Source organism: Psammomys obesus, unplaced genomic scaffold (genome assembly GCF_907164565.1).
Source record: "Psammomys obesus unplaced genomic scaffold, mPsaObe1.curated_primary_1811, whole genome shotgun sequence".
Classification (NCBI taxonomy): Eukaryota; Metazoa; Chordata; class Mammalia; order Rodentia; family Muridae; genus Psammomys; species Psammomys obesus.
In genome coordinates, this window is record NW_026592118.1 from 28198556 (window position 1) to 28224067 (window position 25512).

Sequence of the window (25512 nt, forward strand, 5' to 3'; positions counted from 1 at the left end):
AAATTCTTAGTCTTCCATTGGGGTAATGTGCAATGCAAAAAAAAAAACAAAACAGAAATAGCTACAAATATATGAAGTTGTCAAGATTGTGCTTATCTCGCAGTTTGCCCTGGCCGGGTGATACATGCTCCCTTCATGAACATCAGAAGACCGTGACAACCGCTAGATGCGTGGGCATATTTGTCATGGGTCAACTTGGCAGCTTTTAAAACCATGCTTTTCTGGTAGCTGCCTTCTGCTGAGAGTGTGGGATAAGCAAGTAAAGAAGGTCACTCTGGGATCTTAGAAACCTGCCAGTCACCAGAAAATGGCTGATTCAAAGGGACAATGTTCAACCTGAATGAATTCACTTTAAATGAATGCCAGCCTTAAACTGAATTAAGTTGTGCACTTTCACATTTGTGGCTGAGGAGACAGTTGTCTAGGCTTTATATAGCTTAGCTGCAAGCAAAAATCATGGTCAAACTCTGACTTTTGGAGCCTCTAATACTGTTTGAATTATCTAACTTTTTCTTTTCTTAAACCAAGTTAGGGTCTACCAACAAATTAGCAAACTCCATTAAGGATAAGTGGGCCAACTCCATGAGATAGAACTATACCTGATATTATTAATGAGGGCAAGATCCTGAAACTAAATAATTCATGGTCCCAGTTAAGGCGTACTGTTATTCCACTAAATTAACATAGCGGTAAAACGACTCCCAATGATATTGCTCTACCCATAAAACAGTGCATCATTCAGCCCTCATCAGAGAAGCATCTTCTTATAGAAGATGGCAGTCAACACCAGCATGATGAAGGGGAAGTGGACACAAAGTCCCATCCCTAACCTGCTATTCAAATGATAGCAAAAGAGAGGGAAAACAGGTTCTTTTTTTTCAAGAACATTGGGCTCATCTATCCATGCTCCATGCTCAAGACACAAATTGGACTTTTTTTTTTTTTAGTGACTTTTTGTTGTTTGTTGTTTTTGTTTTTTATTTTTATTAGAGAGGAATATTGGTGGGAAGGGAGGCTGGGGAGAGCTGAAGGATGGAGAAGAATTTTATAAAATGAGCTATATGAAATTCTCAAAGAACAAAACGTAACAAAAGGATAACTGGACCAGACTTATTCAGATGAATATCTCTGTGTGAGAGGTTTCATCTCTCATCTAGATCAAAATTTTAACTTCTGTTGAATTAATTGGAAGAAAAAAAAAAGAAGTTTATTCTGGTATTTGTGATGATTTTTTTTTTCTTTTTAAGTGTTTTCAAGTACCACAGGCATCCCTGCTTATGTAATTCTTGTCACTTCTGTTTTTAAATGAAGTGTGAAAAACCACAGCTGGGGAAAATATATCCTTAATTCCCATTAGTGTTGGCATGTCTTGTTTTCACATGGGGTGATAGTGTGTCTGTTTACTGTGATTAGCCTTGGGCACATGTACCCAAGATGTTGCTCTTGGCCCCATGATTTGCGATGATCACGTTAAAACTCTAGGAGCCTCCTGTTCTTCATGACTTTGTCAGCAAAGGTCTATTGGATTCTTCAAGAGGGCCTTTGAAGAGAAAGTGCTGTTGTGGGCTGTAAAAGGAACGTAAGACTAAGTCATTGCCTTGTGGAGCAGGTAGATTGTTGAGATTGTAAATTACAAGGGATTGTTGAAATATTAGTACACAGAATACAGCAGACTAAATGCAGTCACTGAAGGGATTCTTAACAAAGCTTGTTTTAAGTATCTGGGATTGAATCAGCAAGGTCCTCTGCAAAGAGATAATTTTTTTAGCACAGTTGTGTTTTGGCTTGGGAAGGAGGCTTTTCATCCTAAGACCGTTAAGAAAATCTATGTGACAGATGATAAAAACTGATGATCTACAGAGTATTCTAAGTCTCCTGTGCATGGAGCAGCTTTAGCTCGTAGTCTGTACATGACCAAATACTCATAATCTTAAACATATGTGTAGCTAATAAAATCAATTAAAAATTAATCTGGGGGCTGGAGAAATGGCCCAGGGGTTAAGAGTGCTTTTGCTCTTGCATAGGACCCATTTTTGGTTTCCAGCACCCATGTTGGAAGGCTTACAACAGTGTGTAACTAGCTCTGGGTTACGTGACACCCTCTTCTGTCCTCTGCTGGTACCCACACATGTATGGCCTCTCTCTCTCTCTCTCTCTCATATAATCTCTCTGTGTCTTTCTTTTTCATACTCAGACACACTTGCCCATATAAATCTTTAAATATTGTCTTTCTCAATATTTAATCTTTGATTACTGATTTAATCAAATTGCCCTACTTTCACATACTAATTTTCACGATTGTAACATGTTTCATATTCTCTGAATAAAGAACTTAAGAATGAATATGATTTCTGCAAATTGAGTTACTGCATTTATGTGTGCTCTGTTCTAAAACACCAGCATTATGGGTTAGATTAATTTTATTTCTTGAAGCCTTCCTAAGTATTAGAGATATACTCCGTTAGCATGCCTCCCCAGGAAACTTAATAATACTTCTTTCTTGCACGATCTTGGGATTATACTATCTTTAAGGTTGCACAGCAGCATGGGTTACAGAATCTTAGTTGTTGATTATTTGGTGTCTTGGTTGCCTTGTCTAAATTAGTGACGCGGACTTGAATCATGGGATGGCAGTCAAACTGAGTTTCCCTTTCAGGGGTTATTTCACATGTGCTGCTAAAAGCAAGTTTATTTTAATGACTTCTGCAGGTGGGCGTTTCTCTCTGCGCCTTTTGTAATCTGTTGTTTGGGAAGCCTTACCTGTCCGTCAATATGCTGCACTGTAGTATTGCCCTGGCCTGTTATCCCCGGAGCAGACCATGTTCCTCTTGTTTTTCCGCTGACACCACTCAGCCCTCTCTCCCTCCCCTACAGGCCCCGAGCAGACATCCCTGTCTTTAGTAAGCTTCCTTGGTGTAGCACGATGGGGTTGTTCAGAGTTCTCTGGGTTAAGACGAGTTATATTGTATTGCACTTATTCTTTCCTATTGTAATTGCTATTTCTACTTTAGTAGCTTTTATCATTTGAGATCATATGGAACTCGTGCTTTTTCAGTAACTCATTTGATTTAAACACAGTATTATGTTTCCTTTTGATAGCTGAATAAGGAGCCACAGTTTTGTCAGTGGGAACTCCATTAGACCAATTCTCTTGTCTTGCTAACATTCTTCCTGAAGTTTTAAAAAGGAATCTAGCTTTTGTTAATAGCTGGATGTTTTCTAGCCTCCGTTTCTTTTTCTTCTTGTTTGATTCTTTCCTGCAACCCACCCACGATGCTTATATCCCACCTACAGTGGGAGGTACAAACATGAGCCAGAATCTGGACATGCAATGGGGATGACTGTGGACATTGGAAATGGATAAAAGGTTTACCATTTATTGGCTAGAGAAATCTCCCTTGTTAGGGACTCGCTCCCAGGTGATAGAGTGATTCACAGATAGATGTGGGTTCAGGGGAGCATGTAACCTGTCTTCTGGGGCCCTCTCCCACCGCCAGGTCTACATTGCTCACTCAATGATTGTAAGCTAAGAGTTGCTGCAAATTCCAGCTCTCATCACGGACTGAATACTGTTGTTATTTCACCTTGCTGGATCCTTTTTCCGAACCCGAGTTCCTTAATTCAGGACCTCCAGGAGAACTGTCTGTGTGGAGGGCCGTGGAGCTGACCTTCAGCAGGACCTGAACTAGACCTTCTGCTGCACTCACAGTTAACAGAGATAGGCAGATCGTGTTCAAGTCCCGTGTCCCTAATACTGGAAACATGAAACTCTTCTAGAAGAGTTTGCTTTGCCTTATGCGGAAAACATTTCCTTCCGTTGATGAAGACACATGCACAAAGAAGGTATTGATACTGACTAGGACGACACAGGGCCTGGTTGTACTGCAGACCAGCATAAATTGTATATAAACTTAGTTATGTGGATGGTGCCCATTATGTAGCCACCCACCATGACAACCATCGCTTATTTTTTCCTGGATTTGCTATGTGCTGCAGTGTTTTGTTTTGTTTTTTAAGTTCTGCTCAGGTAGCAGAGTGCTTCAAGCTGTTTCAGGAAAATGTGCATATTCAGTTTCTGCTCTTGGGTAACACAGTACCCACAAAGACACAGGCTTACTATTTCAGTTTCTTACCAGGCTGGAATCAGGTTGTTGTCTGCATGGTGGTTCTCACCTGGAGATCAAGGTCCGCGAACATGTTGATAGAACTATATTACTGCGTGTGCATTTGCGAGGTCCCCGTTTTTCTGATGGCTGTCAGGCAGAGGCCTTGTTATAGCTGGTGATCTCATAGTTTTCAGGATCATCATACTCTCTTTCAGACTAGTCAGCTCATGGCTTTCTGACTTGTTTCTCCTGGTTTTTGAACGGCTCTCCTAATTTTGTTCTTCTCACCGGGTAATCTAATGTTTGCATATAGAACAATATAATTATATGATATCACATTATAATTGCATGGAAAAGAGAGGGAGTTATTTAAAGACAGGAGATACCAGGTGTTGTTTTAGAATCCACCTATTACAATGAGCTTCAGTGAGGATTGATCCTCTTACCCCAGGTCCTCTTTCTTGTTTATCTTCTTTAGGTGTACAGATTTTAGTATGTTTATCCTATCTTATATGTCTATATAAGTGAGTATATACCATGTGTGTCTTTCTGCTTTTGGCATACGTCACTCAGGATGATCGTTTCTAGGTCCCACCATTTGACTGCAAATTTCATGATTTCCTCGTTTTTAATTGCTGAGTAGTATTCCATTGTGTAAAAGTACCACAATTTCTGTATCCATTCCTCAACTGAGAGACATCTGTGTTGTTTCCAGGTTCTGGCTATTATGAATAAAGCTGCTACGTACATGGTTGAAAGATAGATGGGATGGACATTGGATGTAGGAGAAAACAAGTAACAGGACAGGAACCTACCACAGAGGGCCTCTGAAAGACTCTACCTAGCAGTGTATCAAAGTAGATACTAAGACTCATAACCAAATCTTCGGCAGAGTGCAGGGAATCATAAGAAAAAAGGGGGAGTTAATATGATCTGGAGAGGACAGGAGCTCCTCAAGGACCAAATATATCTGGGCACAGGGGTCTTTTATGAGACTGTTTCTCCAACCAAGGACCATGTATGGCTATAACCTAGAACCTCTGCTTGGATGTAGCCCATTGTAGCTCAGTATCCAAGTGGGTACCCTATTAAGGGGAACAGGGACTATTTTGACATGAACTCAATTGCAGGCTCCTCCCCTCTTCCCCCCTTAGAAGGAGGAGCAGCCCTGCCAGGCCACAGAGGAGGAATTTGCAGCTAGTCCTGAAGATATCTGATAAACCAGGGTCAGATGAAAGGGGAGGAGGTCCTCACCTATCAATGGACTTAGAAAGGGGCAGGGAGGAGATGAGGGAGGAAGAGTGGGTTTGTGAGGGAACGAGGGAGCAGGATACAGCAGGGATACAAAGTTAATCAACGTGGGTTGCTAGTAAGGGGAACAGGGGCTGTCTATGACATGAACTCAAGTGGCTGCCTCTTTGATCACCTCCCTTACAAGGCCACAGAGGAAGACAATGCAGCCAGTCCTGATGAAACCTGATGGGCTAGGGTCAGATGGAAGGGGAAGAGGACCTCCTCTATCAGTGGACTGGGGGAGGGGCATGGGTGGAGAAGAAGGAGGGAGAGTGGGAATGGGAAAGAATGAAGGAGGGGGCTACCGGTGGGATACAAAATGAATAAACTGTAATTAATAATAAATAAAATTTAAAAAGAATCTAAAAAATAAAACCCTAATAAGCTTCAGTTAAAGAATCTTGATGATAACTATACACAAACATATGTATTTATTATTTTTGTGTCAGGATTGTGTTTTTTTCAGTAATAGCTTTTGGATGAATGTCTCAGAGCCTTGCTCTTTTGTAGGAAACATATGATGGTCAATTATTTGGATGGATATTTTTGTATATGGTTTATTACAAGAAGACTGAGCAAGGCATGATGGGAAAGGGTGCAATGACATGGTATGGCTTTTACTTTCAGGAACTTAGGTAAAGCACTGTTGTATGTTAGAGGTGGAAAGTAGACTTGGCAGTTAAGAGCACTTGCTGCTCTTGCAGAGGACCTGGGTTCTGTTCCCAGCATTCACCTGGCAGCTTACATGCTCTGTTAGAGTGCCTGGGAAACATGGTACTACACTAAATACTATGGCATACTGCTCAATTTTAAATTCACCTGTGAACTGGGGACTAAATGGAAAGAAATATGCTTTCTTTTGTTCTTTTGTCAGTCTTAGATGACAAACTTAGATGTTTGTAAATTTTTAACTTTGTGTTTCAAATTTTTATTGTTTTCTATTTTATTTCCATTTTGATATTGAATTGTTATTTATTTTTTATGTATTTGGGATTTAAGACACCCACCTTTCTAGGTGTCTTAATATTGTCACCAGGGATATATCTTTAGATAGCTCTCCTTTTCCATGTTTATTTTATTAATTATTATTATTAATTTTGATGTTTATGATATTTTTCCTCACATCTCTTGTGGTTAGGATTTATTGACATTTAGGGCACATGGGTCTTTTGACCGACTCGGTGATGGTGATTTTTTTTTTTATTGCCTACCTATCTTTAAAAAGAACATAAAACCTTAAAAATACTGAGTGCTTTTAGCATACTTGTGATATAAAGGTTTGATCATGTGTAGAAGATTCTTTACTGAATCTTTAAGAACATGTGTATCTTCAGGGCTAGAGAAATGGCTCAGCTGTTAAGATTGTTCACTCTCTTCCAGAGGCCCCAGTATCTGTGTTGATGGTCCCCAACCCATAACCATTTATAATTCAGAATCCTCTCCTGGCCTCTCAGGACACTGCATAAATGTGGAACACACACCACACACACACACACACACACACACACACACACACACACACACATACAGAAAGAGAGAGAGTCAGACAGACAGACAGACTGACAGACAGACTGATAGACAGACATATATACATGTACATTAAAAAAAAAAAACCTAAACAAGAAACCCAAACTTCCAAATATCCTCAGCCCTTCTGAAGTATGCGAAAAAGGATCTGTCTCCTTTGGTTTAGTTATAATTCAACCTGCACTTAACAATGGAGGAAAGTTCTTGAGACAAGGTGGATTCTGGATATTGAATTAATTTTTTCTTCTTTTTTCTTTTTTTCTTTTTCTATCAATTTATTCATTTTACATCCTGATCATAGCCCCCTCCCTTTTCTCCTCCTGGTTCCACCCTTTCTCCCTCTTCCTACTCTATCCCAGTTCCTTTGTCCTCAGGAAGGGGAAGCCTTCCTCCCTTACCAACTGACCCCAGGCTATCAAGTCTCCTCAGAACTGTCTGTATCCTGTTCCTCTGTGGCCTGACTACCTCTCCCTGGGAGAAATTATCAAAGAGCAGGCAACAGAGTTCTTGTCAGAAACAGCCCCTGATCCCTTACTAGGTTACCTATATGGAGATTGAGTTTTTCTTTGTAACAGCCCTGGCTGTCCTGGACTTGCTTTGTAGATCAGGCTGGCCTTGAGCTCACAGAGATCCACCTGCCTCTACCTCCTGAATGCTGGGATCAAGGACATGAACCACCATGCCTGGCTTGAATTATTTTTTTTCTTGAAGCTTTAAGTACCTACTTTATTTTATACACACATTTTGCTTGCTATTTTTGTCATGTAAGTTTGCGTGTTTTTTACATAGTTGAAATAAAAACTTACGCAATTAGTAATTTTGCCTTTACTCATGTCTGCAGATATCTGAAATTCTGCTTGATGTTTTTTCCCCTGTGCTTATGCACACTGCATTGCTGATGTCTATAGCTGTATTTGTGTCTGTGTTTACATCATGTGCTAGTCCAAGAAGTGATCTTCAAATTTGAACCATTGGAGGTTTCATTAAATGTTTTCGTTTTTCTCATTTGATAAGGTATGGCCATGCAGAAACTGTTTACTTGCAGAAAGGCTGTAAAAGGAATTTCATTCAGAATAATCGTCTCTTTAGAGAATTGAGAACTTAGTGGGCAGGTGTCTCACGGCTATGACAAAACAGCTGAGATGACCTGAAACTAGGGAGAGCTTTCATGTGCTCACGGTTTTCCACGTTTCAGCTTGACTGTTGTTTGGGGGTGTGGTTGTGGGGGGGGGAGGTGAGAGTGTGACTGTTGGTTGGGGGTCTGTCGAGGCAGATCACCCCAGTCAAGGTGTGGAGCAGAGCAAAGCTGCTCATGTGTTGGTTGCTGCGAATCCTAGGGAGAACAAGAGTAGGCTAGAGAGAGAAGCAGAGAGCAAAGGGAGAAAGAATGGGGAGGAGAGGATGTTCCAGAGTCCAGACATTAGGGAAATGCACAAGGGCTGACTTTCCTTCTGCTGGGTCGCACCCTCTATCACTTCTGCCACCGATGTTCAGGGCGGCGATCGCCAGGCCTTTTGGAGCATCCCTAAGATCACAGCTGTAATACAGGAAAGCGAGAGACTGCCCCAGACCCAAGAACTTCTAGAAGATAGGGAGACAATGTGGTAGATGGAGCCAAAACAGCAAAGGACTAAAGTGAAATGTGTGACTGGAGAAGGCTGAGTCAGGAGGATGACTGGCTGTGGGAGGGAAACAGAGGTCCAGTACTGTCAGGCAAACATCCCGTGCCACCTGGCATCTCCTGATAGTATAATTTGTTAGCTTTGAAATGAAAAAGGAAAAACTCACCATCATCCTCTTTATTTATTACCTAGCTACTATTTTTAGTACAATTTAGACATGAAATCAAAATGGGGCAGATTTTCTTCAGACATAAACATTTGAAACAAAGTAACAGCTCTCCTCCTTTGGCTTCTGTCAACTCCTGTGGCAGCCAGTGGGTCTCCATCTGATCTGAGCCAACTGTGGGTGTTTGTTTGTTTTCATAGTCAGGTTATCCACTCTTCTGCTGACGCATAAATCTCCACTGGCGGTCAGATAATAAAACCTGAGACAGAGTCAGGAACCTTGTAGGATACGTGACCTGTGCTATGTTTTGTTTTAGATAGGAAAAATTTCATTCCTTTTTAAAAGTGTAAGCTGTGACTTTTACACATAATGGTTATAAGGAATTTTCCAAATTGTGAGTATAGCTCATAAAAGTGGACTTTTTCGGTATTTCCTGAAATTTAAATGAACACTGGAATTAAAAAAAAAAAAAGAAAAATAGCATGGTTAGTGGTCATGATGTTTCAGCAAAGAGTCCTTAATTCATTTCTTTTACTTTCCAGATATGTGTCACAAAGATGTCCACACGGAACTGCCAGGGAATGGATTCAGTGATCAAGCACCTGGACACCATTCCTGAGGATAAAAAAGTCAGAGTTCAGAGGACACAGAGCACTTTTGACCCGTTTGAGAAGCCAGCCAATCAAGTCAAAAGGGTACACTCTGAGAACAATGCTTGCATTAACTTTAAGTCCTCCTCTGCTGGAAAGGAGTCTCCTAAAGTCAGGCGGCACTCCAGCCCCAGCTCGGTAAGTGCAGCCTCTTCATCTGTTGTTGGGTCAATGGGACTAGCCTTCATCACAGATGCACACTGCCAGGAAGATGTCAGGTGGTGTGTGATGTCAGGGTGGCTGGCTGAATGTTTTGGAAGAGAGAAAGCCTTATGCAGACTCTTGAGTTAAAAGTACCCAGCAAGCAAATGAATGAAATAATTTAACTTATTTTTAGGGGAGGAAAAATAAATAAATAAATAAAACCCTCACATTTTTCTTTTAAAAAATAAGATTGTTTTGAGTTAGGTAAATTTATCATTAAAAATCTTTTGTGTTTCATCCTCGTAGAGATGGTTGAGAGCCTTTCTGTGCTTGTGAGAAGTTTTTAAACTGGCAGACTCATAAAGCATTTCACTTCAAGAATGATGGCTGTTCACCTGTGGTCTCAGGGTTTGCTTCCAGTGGAAATACTTTAAAATGTAACAAGGCATTGATTCTCAAAGGGAAAGTCCACTCGTTGTTAGGAAATCCTAAGTTCTAAACCCAGGCAACCCTTGCCTTTCTACCAAGGTGCATTAGTTTGCTGGCACAGAATCCCATAGCCTGGTGGCTTAAAAAATAGAAATTTACGTTTCGTCATTCTGGAGCTGGGAAGTCCTCCCTCAGAGTCCTGCCAATGCCAGGGCACCAGTCTCACTCCTGAGGACGACCAAAAGCACTCTGTGCCTTCCACAGATGTCACCTGTGTCAGCACTGACTCACTGAGATGGGGTGTTTTCAACATTCAGTCTGTAGAAGAGGCCTTCGGTTTCAAAATGCTTACTGCTCTCCACTTACAAAATTATAATCCGAACTCATACTTTCAAGCCTGCCTGGCACTTAGTGCTGTAAAAATATCCCGTGATCTTTCGGAATTGAATAATTTTCAGATTTAACCGACACCTAATAATCTTTTGACATTGATGCCCTGAGATTTGACGAAGCGAGAGGGGAAGGTGAAGGGAATGTGGATTCTGTTACCTTGCTAAAAACGCATGTCATTTTGGCAAATTCTGAGCTCAAAGTTTTTACGACAGCAAAACCAGCCAAGCCCCCAAGCTCCCAAGCCTCCAAGCTTCAGTAGTTTCCCTCAGCTCTATGCTACTGAACAGTGCTAGCAATTCAGTGATAATAAAGCTGGAGTAGCTATGACAGTGACGCTTTTGAAACTTGGGTATGAGCCCCCATCCCCCAATCCTCTCCTGCAGTCTTCATGTGTAACTATCAGGTAGAGTTTGCTTGTGTCTCAGCTCTATCGTTAACTTCTCAGAAAACCTTCAAATTTAGCATTATGTAAAAGAAATTAGGAGCTGTTGAAAGCAATCGAGCTCTTACCACCTTGAGTACATTTTATTGTGTACTTATTCTGTGAACGTGAATGTCAACCCATAATTGGTTTGTAGAAATCATGCTACATATTATAATGAGGTAATCTTATACTAAAAAGTACTGTCTATCTGAGTTCAAATAAAATGATCGTCCTATACGCTTGCTGAAATTCCTAGATACTGTGCAAGGGCATAATATCCTTTTTGCTTATTGTTCTAATCAGTCCTGTAAGTGCCACAAGCTTTTAAAGTTGTTTCTGTTTATTTTTTTTAAACCTATCCTCATCCTGTTATTTTGACAATTCCCGTAATTTTTGGTTCTATATAATTATCTTGATTTATAATTATATTTCCTCTGTCTTTGATCTAGAATCAGCCATTTCTCTAAGTAGCTCTCATTCCCCCGACCCCTTTTGGAGAATGATACTAAGAAACCAAGATCTGCTCGCGATGTGTGCTTATTTCTACTGGGTGTCATGTAGTTTTAAAAGTCAATGCATGCATCATAATGTAAACATAAACTCTGCACTTTGAATATTAACTTATAAGTTTTAGTAGTAAATTAGTTCCTTATCAAGAGAAGCTGGGACCCACCTGTCTGATGTCCTTGGTATTTCTCTCACCTCATGAGATGTTTTTGTTATTGCAAAAATACTTGAACACAGCTTAAAAGGTCAAATATGATAAACTTCAGGCAGATGGTAGTGCCACAGGTTTTGAAAATCGTTATATAATTAGAGAAACTAGTAGAGTGCAACCAAATCATTGGGCAATATCTCTAGTAAACACACAGTCTCCATGAAGGGGCGTAGTGAGTGGACAGACTTTGAACAGTTATCGGGAAGGGGAAGCTGGGCCCCCCCAGTTCTCCCAGGGACACATGGCAGCTCGCTGATGATCCTGCACAGCACTGACACCTGTAAGGGAAACTCTCCGTGGCTCATGTGAGTGGAGGAGAGCAAGGGAGTGCAGGGAAGTCTCGGGGCATTTAGGTCCTTCTTTGGTTGACATCTCCAAAATGACAAATTGAGTCACTTTCCTGTCCTGCATAGATCGTACTGGAGTAAATTCTGCACAGGGCAGATTCAGTAGATCCAAGGGAACGAGGAGGCCCAGGAAGAAGAGAAACAGGACATTAGGTATAGCTAGTGATTTATGGGATAGTAAAGAATACACAAGGAGAGAATTTTCTGTTATATTCGTATCTACAAGTACATTTATCTAACATTTTACACTTGCATTAGTATACATAGCATTTGATGATATATTGCTCATAATACAGAAAGTACAGTGTATTGTGATTAAAATCCTAACTTCCATTACTTGCGCGTTGCATGTTCTTTTTCATTTGTTCCTAACTGGCAAGAGTGGTAACAATGTTTCACCCTCCACAGCAGTGTCTCAGTTCGTTCATCTCATACCTGTGATAACCAAACAAAGTCATGACCTATGAAAACCACTGGCATAGGCTTCTGTCATTTTTGGAAGCAGTTGATGCTATCACAGTGGCTGCTACACCCAAGAGTACTCTTTGCGGCACTTATTTGCACCTCATCTCATCACTACTTCAGACTAGTGGTTCGTCTGGATTGTCTCTAGGGCTGACGTTGAGATGAAAAGACAACTTGGTGAAGGTGTGGCAATACACCTGCGGTTAAAATGAGGAATTGATTATTTCTCACAGATAGTATTTGAAGCAGCAGAAACTGTTTTACAGTGCCACACCTTAGAATGGGGATACATTTCAGGCGTAGAACACTTGTCTGTCATGGATAAAGCCCTGTGTTCCATCTCTACTACCACACAAAATCAAAACAGCTCAAAAACAGACACTTAAACCATTGCAAGCCTTAACCACACCTTCATTTCATCTGCATGTGTGTGTTCCTGTGTGTTTGCATACATACATGCACGTGTGTATGTATGTGGTGTTTCGCCTGCAGGCTGTTCTATGTTAGGAACAGTGGTTGAAGTTCAGGAATCAAGACAACCCTATTATGAGTAGCTATTATGCTAGTTTATACTTGTGGGTATTTTCCTCCCAGATCAGAGCATGTTAAAATTCAGGCATATTTTAAGAGAATATAGTATTTATAACAATTAACATATTTTTAAATTATTTTTCCAACATTTTGTTGAGTGCCTACTTTCTCCAATAGCAATAGTACTTAATGTTATTACTGATGGGATAGGCATTCTCTAGCTTTTGCACACCTGATCACTATTCTCTTATTAGCTGTGGCGTTTGGGTATCCCATAGATAGACTGTCTTGGTGGCTCAGGCTAGAAAGCACTTAACTGAGACGGGCTGACATCTGCTGGGTCTGAAGTTATTTGCAAAAATTTTATGTTTAGGTTAATCTTCTCCATACATTCAAAAACTGATGCAAATTTACATTTTTTCATACCATAAAAATCTTCATGCTATAATAGGTAGCACTAAATCTGGAGAGCAAGGAGGAAGGTACGGGTTTTCAGTGAGAGTCCTCAGGTACTCACCCTAGGGTAATGATCTCTTGGCATTGATTCCTTTTTGTTGGGAGGTGAAAAATCTCCACACAGACCGAGCCTCCTGGTTATTTTGTTTCCATGTCTGGTATTCGGGTCCATACCTTTGTCCAGCATTCAGATCAGCTTTGAAATTAAATTATCTATTAACTGTTAATTTCCTTAGTGATGGAGTAAAGCTACTGAGAGACAGAGCCTGTTCTGGGGTTTGAGGAAAAAGCAAAGTGACTGGAGGCAAGCTTGACCATAAGTCTTTGTTATAAGGTCACAGAATTATGATCAAATCTTTGCCTCCCTCATTCTAAGACCCATGCCGTGCACAGAGTACTGCAACAGTTCTTAATAGTGATTTTCTTGCAATTAATGGTGATAGGCTTCTGATCTTAAATGGCTGCCTGCCTAAGGCCATGAGTTGAAGACTTGGTCATTACCCATGCCTCATGAGATAGGACCTAGAGAAAGAAAACTAGGTCACTTTTTTTTCTCATCTCTCCTCTCCTTCCCTTCTTCCTTCCCTCCTTTTTTTTCTTCTTTCCTTTCTTCCGTCCTCCCTCCCTTCTCCCACTCCCATCCCAGCTTCTGTGAGGTAAAAAGACCTTCTGGTACATGCTCCTGTCATTTATTTGGTACTGAGCCATCACAGGCCAAAAGCAATGGAGTCAGGTGGCCATGGACTGAAACCGTTCCTCTAAGGAAACCCTTCCTCTTCTGAGTGGTGTGTCGGAGATGGAGATACTTTGTCAGGAGGGGTGGAATGCTGATGACACAGGGGCTTTCCACAGCCTTAAGCAAACAGTTCTTACTGAGAATGAAAGTAAGTTTTCGGTAAAGTCAGTATGGAACTATGGCTGTATCACTGGAATGCAGATTAAAGGCTACTCATGCATTTTATAATTATGTAGTTTAAACACTCAAACCTACTTCTAGGAATGAGATTTCAGCCCAAGGTAGCACTAAACACAATTAATATTTTCCCCATTTGAATGAAAATTCAATTCATGCAGCTGTTTTACCAGGGTAGTAGTAACGAACAAAGAGATTTTCGTTTCTCATTAATTACGTTAATTCTAGTTCTGCCAGTAGCTACAGAATTCTTAGATAAGTTTTGTTATTTCTCCAGCCTTTCAGTCTTCATGTCCAAATGAGAAGTATAATAAAATCAGTTTCACGATGGGTCTGTCAGTATCCGATTTAGGTAATAAAGGCCAAAGGCTGAAGAGCAGACCTTTAGTATTTTTGGTGTTTGTTACTGCTATTCAGAGAATGAAGTGGAACTGTGAAGGTCCTGCCTCGTGAGTGGCAGGGTGGAACGCTCTGGTCAGCTGCAGCATCCTCACTTTCCATTACCCGCGCCAAGGTTCCCCTCCAGTGATCCAGACAATTGACAGCCCTTTGCACTTCTAGTCTGTTTTTGAAAAATGTATTAACATTATCTCATTAAATTCAATGTCTCCATGGAGTGTCTGTTAGCAATTGCACATTAGCCATCTGTATTTCCAAGTCACCATGGTGCTTTCAAGCATGCGTTCTAAGTAGAGAAGCGATAAGAAGAAAACACTTTGTCCCATAAGGCTGTTTCCACCCATTCCTGCACCTGAGGTCACAAAGCCTAAGCTAATGCTCAGGACTGACTGTATCTTGGTTTGATCTAGTGTCTTAATTTAAACAGGGCAGTATAATAAAGTTGTATGAAGGCAAATGAAAGACCTTATCTTTTAATTTTAAAATATTCTGGGTTTTGTTCGTTTGCTGGGAGGGGTTTCACTCTTGGCCGCTTTAATCGCTTGGCATTTGGATTCCTTATTTATATACATCAGACTACTTTTCTATGCTTAAAATAGGAGACGCACTGGTAGGAATCTAATCCTCAAAGCTTAGACTGTCTCATGTATGCCCTGTTCTGAATAACCATTCTTTCCTAGACCAGAACTGTTGTTAGAGAGGAATCACATGCTTTGATTCATCTCAGGAAGCCTGTATGATTGATCTGCAAATTACAGGGTATTTCCACAATGTCTACATATCAGTTCCACAGGGCAAATAATTTATTATTTTATTGCAAAATGTGGCAAAGTATTAATTTTCTGCCATTGCAGTGTTAATAGAATGTACTTCAGCCACAACAGTTAATACGTCGAAATCCATTTAGGAACACAGGCCATATATCCGTTAGCATCTTCTCTTACTTGTTTTTTTTTTTTCTTGTGAATAAAATGCAGATTGGTTTCTGTAAAGTGAAAACTTTAAAAATTAAAAAAAATTCTGTTCAGTTTTTTATTGTCACTGTCTTATTTGAAAGCAATTGCATATTCAAGGCAGATTATGAAGAACGAAATGTGGCAATGTTCAGTCAATTATCTGTGCCTCTTCCAAGAGAGAAAAAGCCACTGCCCTCCATTCTCCCATCAGTTCTGTGGGGTCCTTGCACTTTTCTCGGTGTGCAGTCGCCAGGTAGGCCCTGAGAGGAGCAAAGGGGTTTTTTTCTTTAGCTCGATTCACTCTTCAAGGAGCCCCAGAACAAATGGGAAGATTACTTCACTCTGATTTAAAATAATTTAGAGGGGAACTGTGAATACAATATTTTCTCCATTGAAGAGCATTTTATACTAAAGTTTAATATAGGTTTTACAATTTCTATTCAGAGCCTGGGCTCAGGAGGGGGATGGTGCAGTGTGACACATGCAAGCTGTTTCCTGGCGATGAAAAGGGAGCGAGAACGTAAACCCACACAGGCTAATCCAGCAGCTCTGGATGCCAGCGTCCATTACGTTTTACTTGATTTTTGTGTTTTTGTTGTTACTTTTTTTTTTTGAGAAAACATGTAAAAAGCTCTTCAGTGGAATGTATAATTTAACATATATGGAAAGAATATCCCTTTAAATAATAATAATAATAAAAAAACGAAACAAAACAAAACAGCAACTTGGGTCTCCCCTTGCACACTCCCTTCCTGACAATATTAAAATTCAAAGATATATTTGTTCATCATCAATCTGTGTATTTTTCTGTGGCCTGTACTGTGTACTCCGCCCTCCTCCCTCTCCCCTCCCCCCCCCGAAATCTCTATGTTGACATTGTAAACCACAGTACCTCAGACCCTGTTTGCAGATAAGATCCTGGAAGAGGTGATTAAGTTAATATGCAGTCACTGTGCTGGTGCCTAGTCCAGGTCACTGATACTCTTATGAGCCAAGCGAGGGGTACTGAGGAGGTAGCACAGGGAGAGGAGAAGGAGGTCGAGGACAGCAGCCACAGAGAAGCCTCGGCAGAAAGGTGCACCTGCTGCAGTCGAGGCCTTCACTGCCCTCTTGCAGAACTGGGAAATGGCATTTTGTTGTTGTTGTTATTGTCAATGCTACCCAGGCTGCAGCATTTGGACACTTCTAATGACCTAACCTGTATCTAGGAAGCAGTGCTGTGTTATTAGGGTGTTTTCTTAAAATATTGTCAATTACCAAATTTTGCTGTTTTCCCTTGCACACCATGCTGAATGGGAACAGATTAAACAGACGAGTTTTGCTTTGAGGAAAAATGTGTTTAATTAAAACTCAGCAGATAGTCTTGGGAAAGTCATCTTTCTGGGAGTTTCTCCCATTTATACACTTAGACAAGAGTAAATGATGCTGAAAGTGGTGTATGGCCCTAGTTATTTCTGATTTCTGTGAAGACAAGATTTCTATTTTGGGTCTGTACTTCATTAAAAATTTAGCAACATGTAACTATGGAGCTTAGTGTGGCTGTGTGGAATTGTCCTCTCATTGGATACTTTGTTGAAGAAATGGCTTACTATTGGTGTTCAACTCTGTGGCAGATTGAGGAATTGACCCTAAAAGCTTCTTGCAGTCTTTGCTGCTGTCTTTGATATGTTCATTCTGCCTAAGATGCTCAGTCAGCATCTTCTCAGTCACACACCTAGAGGTATGTGGGTTTAATAACTGAGACTCAGAAAATAATTTTGGTGTCAATATTCAAGACAAGGAGGAGAACTTGTCTAATTCAGCTTCTTTAGTAGTTACACAACTTCAAATTACTAACCATCTACACGTGGGAAAAGTTGACTCCACCACTGACAGATTGACTTCTTTTTCTCCATCACTGGAATTTTGTTTTTGTTTTGTTCTGAGACAGCCCCTCACTATGGACAGCAGGCTGGTTTTGAACTCACAGAGATCTGCCCGTCTCTTCCTCCTAAGTGCTGGGTGTACTGCTACACCCAGCCTCTATCCCTGGGGTTTTTATTGAGCCTGCTTTAGCCTTGTAAATTAGAGGCAGCTAACACCTTGAGGAGACACTGTGGTGTTTTGATTAAACCGGAGATACCACTTTATTGCCAGGTGTTTTGTGTCCTTATTTTTATTACTTATTTACTTAGCATAAAGTAATAGGCTTCATCATGACATTTTTATTAGTATTTCCTTTTGGATGAGGATCTTCTCTACTCTCCTCACACACCCTTACGCCATTTTGCTTTTGTGTCATATGTATTCATCATTCTATCCACACCCTTCCTTGAAAACCATCTTTCTCCTCTCACAGTCCCCTTTCTAGTCTCATGACCTTTACCTGCACACAGTCCCATGTAAATACGCATATATTACAAATTAGAAGCCAAGATCTGCGGATGAAGGAGCATATCGTTTTGTCTTTTGAGTTTGGATCAAATCCATTCATATAATAATCTTCAGATCCATCATTTTCCCTTTTGGATTTATAAAGTGTCCTTGTATATATGCACCTCATTTCTTTATGGTCATCAGTTATTGGGTATCTGGGTCATTACCTTTTCTTGCTATTATAAGTAGAGAAACAACGAACATGTTTGTGCTAGTGTCTCTGTGGAAGGGTAAGGGATGCCTTGGGTGTTTGTAGTTATCCCACTGTAGCGGGATAGCTGGGTCAAAGAGTGGTTATACTTGTAATTTTTTGAGAAACCTCCACTGATTTCACCAGAGCTGAACCAGTTTACACTCCCACCAGCAGTGAGCAAGAATTCCTCCCTATATCCTCCTTGGCAGTGAATGTCTTTTCCCTTGCTGGTAGCCATTCTGATTGGGGTGAGATGGAATCACGGGTATTCAAAAAAAAATTAACTAATTCCATTTACATCTTGGTCATAGGTCCCTCCCTCCTCTCCTGCCAGTCCCACCCTCCCTCCCGCATCCCCTCTTCCCCATTCCTCAGATTAGGGGAGCCCCCTACCTAGCCACCCCAGCTCATCTATTCACATGAGGACTGAGATCTTCTTCCTCCCCTGTGGCCTGGTAGGGCAGTCCCATCAGGGGGAAGTGATCAAAAAGCAAGCAACATAGTCCATGTCAGAGATATCCCCCGTTCCCCTAACTAATGGGCCTACCTGAAGTTTAATTTGCATTTTTCTGATGGCTAAGGATGTTGAACTCCTTTAAAATGTATATTGATCATTTGTCTCTCTCTCTCTCTGTCTCAGTTTTGGCCTTGCAATTTCGAACATGAGTATAATGCCGTCTGGTTACTCCCCGCTCCCTGTTTCCCTCCCACCTCCGCCAGCCACCCTCCTTTCCTCACAGCTCTTGTTATGTATTCGTTGCTTTTAGTTTTGCGTTCTATGACAGATGTTAACTGTGTGTGGACCTGGGTTGGAAACTATGCAGTGGAGACCAGTGTGCTCATCAGTGGGTACGAGTGTGCATCCCCCCCTTCACCCCATAACCTTTTCATTGATGATAACTCATCACTAAGTAGTAGACACCTTTGAGCACATTCTCTATTCACACCTGACTGCTGGGTGGGCCTGATATGTATAGACCAAATGCCAGTGGCCACAACCACTTTGAATTCATGATTGCCACGGTCTGGCCATGTTTAAAAGACAACGTTTTGCAATACTTTTTCTTATCTTGCAGATCATACATTCTTTCAGCCTGACCTTCCACAGTATTTTTGAGGGGTTTATTCAAGGGGTTTATTTACTCATGCCATAAATGCCTTGTCATCCTATATTCTTTCTTATTCTCTTGTGGAGCCATGGGTCTCTGCATTCAGCTTCACTCACTACAAAGAAAGGCTTTGCGGATTAAGGGTGAGAGTAGCCTTTGAATATGAGTATACATGTAGATATTTAGAATCTAACTAAATCTGTTACCGATTTAGTTAAATAGCAGTAGGTTTCTCTTCCTGGGCCTAAGTTATCTTTAGTCACTTTTTTTTTGAGCAGATTTTTTAACATTAGGTCTGGATTTTCTCCTGGGGGACACACATCAAACAAATCCAATCAGGAATTGGCTATCCCTCACAGGAGTTGTACCACTGTTGAACCAATCTTGTCTGGCAGGTTGGTTTTATGGTTCATAGAGTGCCTAGCTGGGTAAGATCACTGATGCTCTTACTCCCCAAACAGACTGCGCAGCACTTTCTAGCTCAGCAGAGAGGGAGCTTCCATCTGTATTTTGCATCCAGGGTATATGATGTCTTTCACAGTACGGTCTTATCATCTAATTTTTGTGGGCAACCGAGGGGAATGCCAAGAACATGTATCACACACTTGGTACTAGACTGGCACCGTCTGTGCTTGGAGAGTATTTGCCAAATCGTTTATGTTTTTTACTTGGGTTACCAGATAGTAGTGCATTGTGGCTTTTCCTACTTCCCTTGTTTTGATTATTCCTTTCCTGACCTTATCATCTCCCCCTCTTCTCCCTGCTTGAATCCCTCTCCCCCCAGTTTCCCTACCCTTTCCATGGTCATTTATATGTTCCCGTCCCTGTCCTTAAGGCTCCGTGTCCCCTGCCCACTGTCTACTTCCTAGGTTTCTGGTTTCTGCAGGTGCTCCACATTAAACACACAAAGCTAAGGAGTGGAAGCTAGGGAACACGCATGGGAGAGAACATGATACGTCTGTCTCTCTGGACCTTAGCCACCTTCCCTCAGTGTAAAAATTTCAAGCCTCATATACTTTCTGGCCTGATTTCATTTTTGGTTACACCTGGATAAAATGCCATTTTGTATGTATACTCTATTTCCCTTACCCATTCATTAACAAGTGGTGCTGGCACCCTGCGTATCAACATGTAAAAAAATGCAACTAAATCCCTGTATCTTACCCTGTATAAAACTCAACTCCAAATGAATCAAAGACCTCAGTGTATGATTCCCTACCCTGAAACTGCTGGAGGAAAAAGTAGGCAGTACATGCCAACATACAGGCAAAGGTAGAAAGGACTCTGGCAGCTCAGGAAATAAGACCAACGGCAGACAAAAGCTATTTCACGAAACTGAAAGCCTTCTGTATTGCAAAGGAAATGGTTAATGGGGGTAAGAGGCAGCACACAGAATAGAAAAAAAAAAAGCCAAATATGCATCTGACAGAGTAACTAAAACCAAACCAAAACACAAAACCTAAACTCCAAGAAGATAAACCGCCTCGTAAAAGATGGGCTACAGAACTGAATAGGGAGTTCCCCGAAGAAGAGACTCAGATGGCTAGGGAACACTTTAAAAAGCATTAACATGCTTAATCATCGAAGAAGTTCCAAATTGAACTACTGGTTGATGCCCTATCTCCCCAGTCAGAATACCCACCATCAAAGATACAGATCCCAGCGCGTGTGGGTGTGGATGTGGGGGGAAGGGGCTCCCTGCATGCTGCCAGTGAGAGTGAAGCTAGTGCAGCCATTTTAGAAATCAGTCTAGAGATTTCTTAAAAAAGCTGAACTGTAAGTCTCAGCGTCTGCTTTGATAGTCTGCAGGGCAGAGCCTTTCAGAGACCCTCTGTGGCAGGCTCCTGACTTGTTTCCCTCTCTCCTCCTTCTTTTGATGTCCATCCTCTTTGCCTTTCTGGATAGGGACTGAGCATTTTAGCAAGAGTCCTCCCTCTAGATTAGTTTCTTTAGGTGTACAGATTTTAGTAGGTTTATCCTATATTATATGTCTATTATGAGTGAATATATACCGTGTGTGTCTTTCTGCTTCTGGGATAGCTCACTCAGGATGATCTTTTCCAGGTCCCACCATTTACCTGCAGATTTCAGGATATCCTTGTTTTTAATTGCTGAGTAATATTACATTGTGTAGATGTACCACAATTTCTGTATCATTCCTTTGTTGAGGGACATCTGGGCTGTTTCCACGATCTGGCTATTATAAATAAGGCTGCTACAAACATGGTTGAACTAATGTTCTTATTGTGTACTTGAGTCTCTTTTGGGTATATTCCTATGGCCAACCTTTGGACAGAGTGCAGGGAAACTTATGAAAGAAGTGGGAAACAGTAAGATCTGGAGAGGATAGGAACTCCTCAAGGAGAGCAACAGAACCAAAAAATCTGAGCCCAGGGGTCTTTCCTGAGAATGATACTCCAACCAAGGACTATACATGGAGATAACCTAGAACCCCTCCACAGATGTAGCCCATGGCAGTTCATTGTCCAAGTGGGTTCCATAGTAATAGAACAGGGACTGTCTCGGACATGAACTGATTGGCCTGCTCTTTAATCACCTCCCCCCTGAGGCGGGAGCAGCCTTACCAGGCCACAGAGGAAGACAGTGCAGCCACTCCTGATGAAGGATCAGAAGGAAGGAAAAGAAGACCTCCCCTGTCAATGGACTTGGGGAGGGGCATACATGCAGAGGGGAGAGGAAGGAAGTGATTGAGACAGGAGGAAGGAGGGAACCACAGGGTGGAGACAAAGTGAATAAAATATAATTAATAAAGAATTTTTTTAAAAAAAGCTGAACTACCACTCCTGGGTGTGTACCCTAAGGAACTTACATACCATTACAGGGACACTTGCTTATCCATGTTCACTGTAGCTCTTCACAATAGCTGGGAAGCAGATTCTTTTGTCAAAAAGTTCTTTGAATGCATGTATCTTGAAGTATTTTCCCTTAGCATTTCTAAACATTTCAGGTTTTAAATTAAAGTCCTTGTTGTGTTTTGAATTGGTTTTTGTTGAGGGTAAGAAATGGGGACTTAATTTCATTCCTGAGATAGCCATTTTCACCAGTACTATTTGTTAACATTCAACAAAAACCAAACATTGAAATTGTTCAGTTACATGTAGCAATTCAGGTTTTTCTTTTCTTTCTTTCCTTTTTTTTTTTTTTTTTTTTTTTTTTTTTTTTTTTTTTCTGATTGCACAGAATGAGCTTCTGTTGAGAAAACAAGTTGAAACCTAACTTGTATGGGGTTGATTTTCACTCTTTATAATGTTCATGTGCATACAGAGAAACTATACAAACATATTATAAATGCACTTAAAAGTAGATATTTGGGTAGATTTTTTTCCTTCTTTATTCGCAGATATACTCTTCTATTATTCTGTTTTTGAACCTTTTCAATACCATATGTTGACTCCAACCTCACAAATCTGTGAACTTTTATTTGCCAAAGGTAGTTCACTTATGTTTGTTGTAATTTTTAATATGGTTGGGATTATCTTTTTATTTGATAATAATTTACTTAGTATCTTTTTTTTAAAAAAAGAATCCCTCCTCTAACTTTCCTCTTTACCCTGTTACTTACTTCCTTGCCTTTTCCTTTCACTCTTCAATTTACTTAAGATGTATACATTTATTTATAAAACTGTAGCAAGGATTTTTTTAAGATGTAAGAAAAATACTAAAATTTGTGAATTTGGAGTTATTTAGTTTCTATACTCTGTTCTAATTAATTCAAGAAATCTCAACATGATTTTCTCTTTTCCTTGCTTTCTTGCACTTCTTCCATCATTCCAGCCAAGACTTATATTGAAGTACTATGGAAGTTGATACCTTGATTTTTTTTTTTTTTTTTTTTTTTTGCCTGAAGTGATAAAAGTTGTGGTATATCCCCATCTCTTGGTCAAGACACTAATAAGAACAGTAGCAGTGATTCAGGGTCATTGTCCTTTTTTTATTTGTTTGTTTGGTTTGGTTTGGGTTTTTGAAATCAGGTGTCTCAACCCAGCCCTGGCTGTCCTGGAACTCACACTGTAGATGGGCTGACCTCAGACTCACAGAGATCCATGTACCTCTGCCTCCTGAGTGCCAAGCACACCCAACCAAATTACTTCCTCTTGGCTTTAAAGTGTTACTTAGCATTTTGCAGCCATTGTTATCTCTTATTAACTTTTCTACGTTGATGTCTTCTGTCTCTCTTTGAAGTTTCTGGTAAGAATTTTGTTCAAACCTGAGTTTATTGCTCTTTCAACTATGTTTTCACCCACATACTCATTAAATGTTTTATTATGCTGATTAAATATTGATCATACAATAACTTCAAAGTCATTCTTACCATTGCTCTGTTACCTTTGTTCCCAGAGTTTTAGTTCCTCTGCCCATTAAACTCTATGCTTCTCTTTCATGGGTTCATCTTTTATGATTGTGTCCATTCATTGGTGACTTTAGGATTTGTACTCATGTTTTTATTAGAGAACCAGTCTCACTTACTCTATTTCTGTCACTTGTTTCTGTTGATTGCATAAAAAAGACATTTTATTTTAATTATAATAAAATTATTAATAAAAAATCATGGTTATAACTGTAGGTATAATTAATGTTCCTGATGACTAAGGGTTTTGAATGTTTTTCCTACATTGCCCTTTCTATATATGCTGGCTGTCTGAGCCATTGGTTTGTCCTTTGCCTTTGTGTGTGTTTCTCCATATATGAGAGACAAAACATGGTTCATGTATTTCTGAGTCTGGCTTGTATTGCTTATGTTATCATTGTTCTTTATATACCATTTAAAAATCATGTTCGCTAATCTCTCAATTTTTCTGAAGATGCTATAATTTTTGGCTTCTTTATTGCTGAATAAAATTCCATTGTATATACAAACCAGATTTTCATCAAATTAATTTATTGGTGGTAATCTGGGTGGGTTTCTTATCTTACATATTGTGAGTTCCACATAGTAAAACCACCAATGGTAGATAAGGTTCTCTTTGGCTCATATCCTTGTCAGCAGTTTTTGTCATGTTTTTTCTTGATGCTCCCTGGAGTGAGATGGCATCTCAATGTTGTTTTAATTTGTATTTTACTGATGGCTAAGGATGTTGAACAGTTCCCAAATACTTATTGGCCATTTGTATTTCTGTATTTGAGATGAGTTCTATTTATTTACTTACTTATTTATTTATTAGATGATTTTTTTTAATGTTTAATATTTGAGACCTTCCTTTATTATCTATACTAATACAAAGTCACATACACAGTTGGAAAAGATTTTGTTCTACTTTGTAGACTGTTTCTTCACTCTGGTGTTTGTTCTCTTTGCAGAGCAGACAATCTTCAATTAATCTTAATTGTCAATCATATATTTTCTGACCTATTACAATACAGGAGTAGAATGATTAGTTATCTCTGAGTGATGTATCTTTATCTTTTTGATTTACTGTTAAAATATGTTGGGGGACCATTTTTTAAGACTGAATATTATACAGTCATGATTTACTGTCAGAGTAATAGTATTTTTAGTGTTTTCATTTGTATAATTTCTGTTGTAACTGCAGCTTGCGTATAACTAGAAAATCATACATAAGGTGACCATTCTAATAAAACTTTATGGATTGAAAAATGGGACTTTTGTACAGCTTTCATGTGTCACAAATTTTCTTCTTTTGGTCCCTTCCCAACTATTGAAACAAGGAAGATAACAATTATTCTTTGTCCTTAGCTTGTACAAAAACATGGAATAGGCTATGTTTGACCTACATACAGTAGTTTATTAATCTTTAATTTAGAAGATTATGTCATAATATAGGAAATGTTCATAACACATTGAATGTGAGAACACAGATCAGATCATAAAACATGTATATTGAATGTGACAGCATCTATATAAAAAAGCATTTGCCAGAAAGACAGCCCTGAGGGAAAGCTATATCAAAATATTTACAGTGCTCCTGTGGTTAGATTATGGGTAAATTTAATTCTACATGTGTTTGTCTATATGTTTGGAATTTGTACTATGACTGCTTATTGCATTGTTTTAAAATTAGTCTCATATCAGAAGAAGTTATTTATTCAGTGTCAGCGAGTTGGTACATTGATACAATCTGTTTTATTTTCTCTCTGCTTCATGTTTAGCCAACAAGTCCCAAGTTCGGAAAAGCTGACTCGTATGAAAAACTGGAAAAACTAGGGGAAGGATCTTATGCAACAGTCTACAAAGGGAAAAGCAAGTAAGTTAAATCTTTTCAAGAACATGTATGTG

At 39.9% G+C, this 25512-nt stretch overlaps 1 protein-coding gene across 4 annotated transcripts in view; it reads left to right on the top strand.

The window, feature by feature from the left end:
• Cdk14 (cyclin dependent kinase 14) overlaps nucleotides 1-25512 on the top strand; it is a 529514-nt gene that overhangs the window by 118273 nt on the left and 385729 nt on the right. For all 4 annotated transcript variants that reach the window (XM_055612730.1, XM_055612732.1, XM_055612733.1 and 1 more), the window contains 2 exons: nucleotides 9257-9502; nucleotides 25386-25480. In XM_055612730.1, the coding sequence (XP_055468705.1) occupies nucleotides 9257-9502; nucleotides 25386-25480 (341 nt within the window). The remainder of the gene's footprint in view (nucleotides 1-9256; nucleotides 9503-25385; nucleotides 25481-25512) is intronic.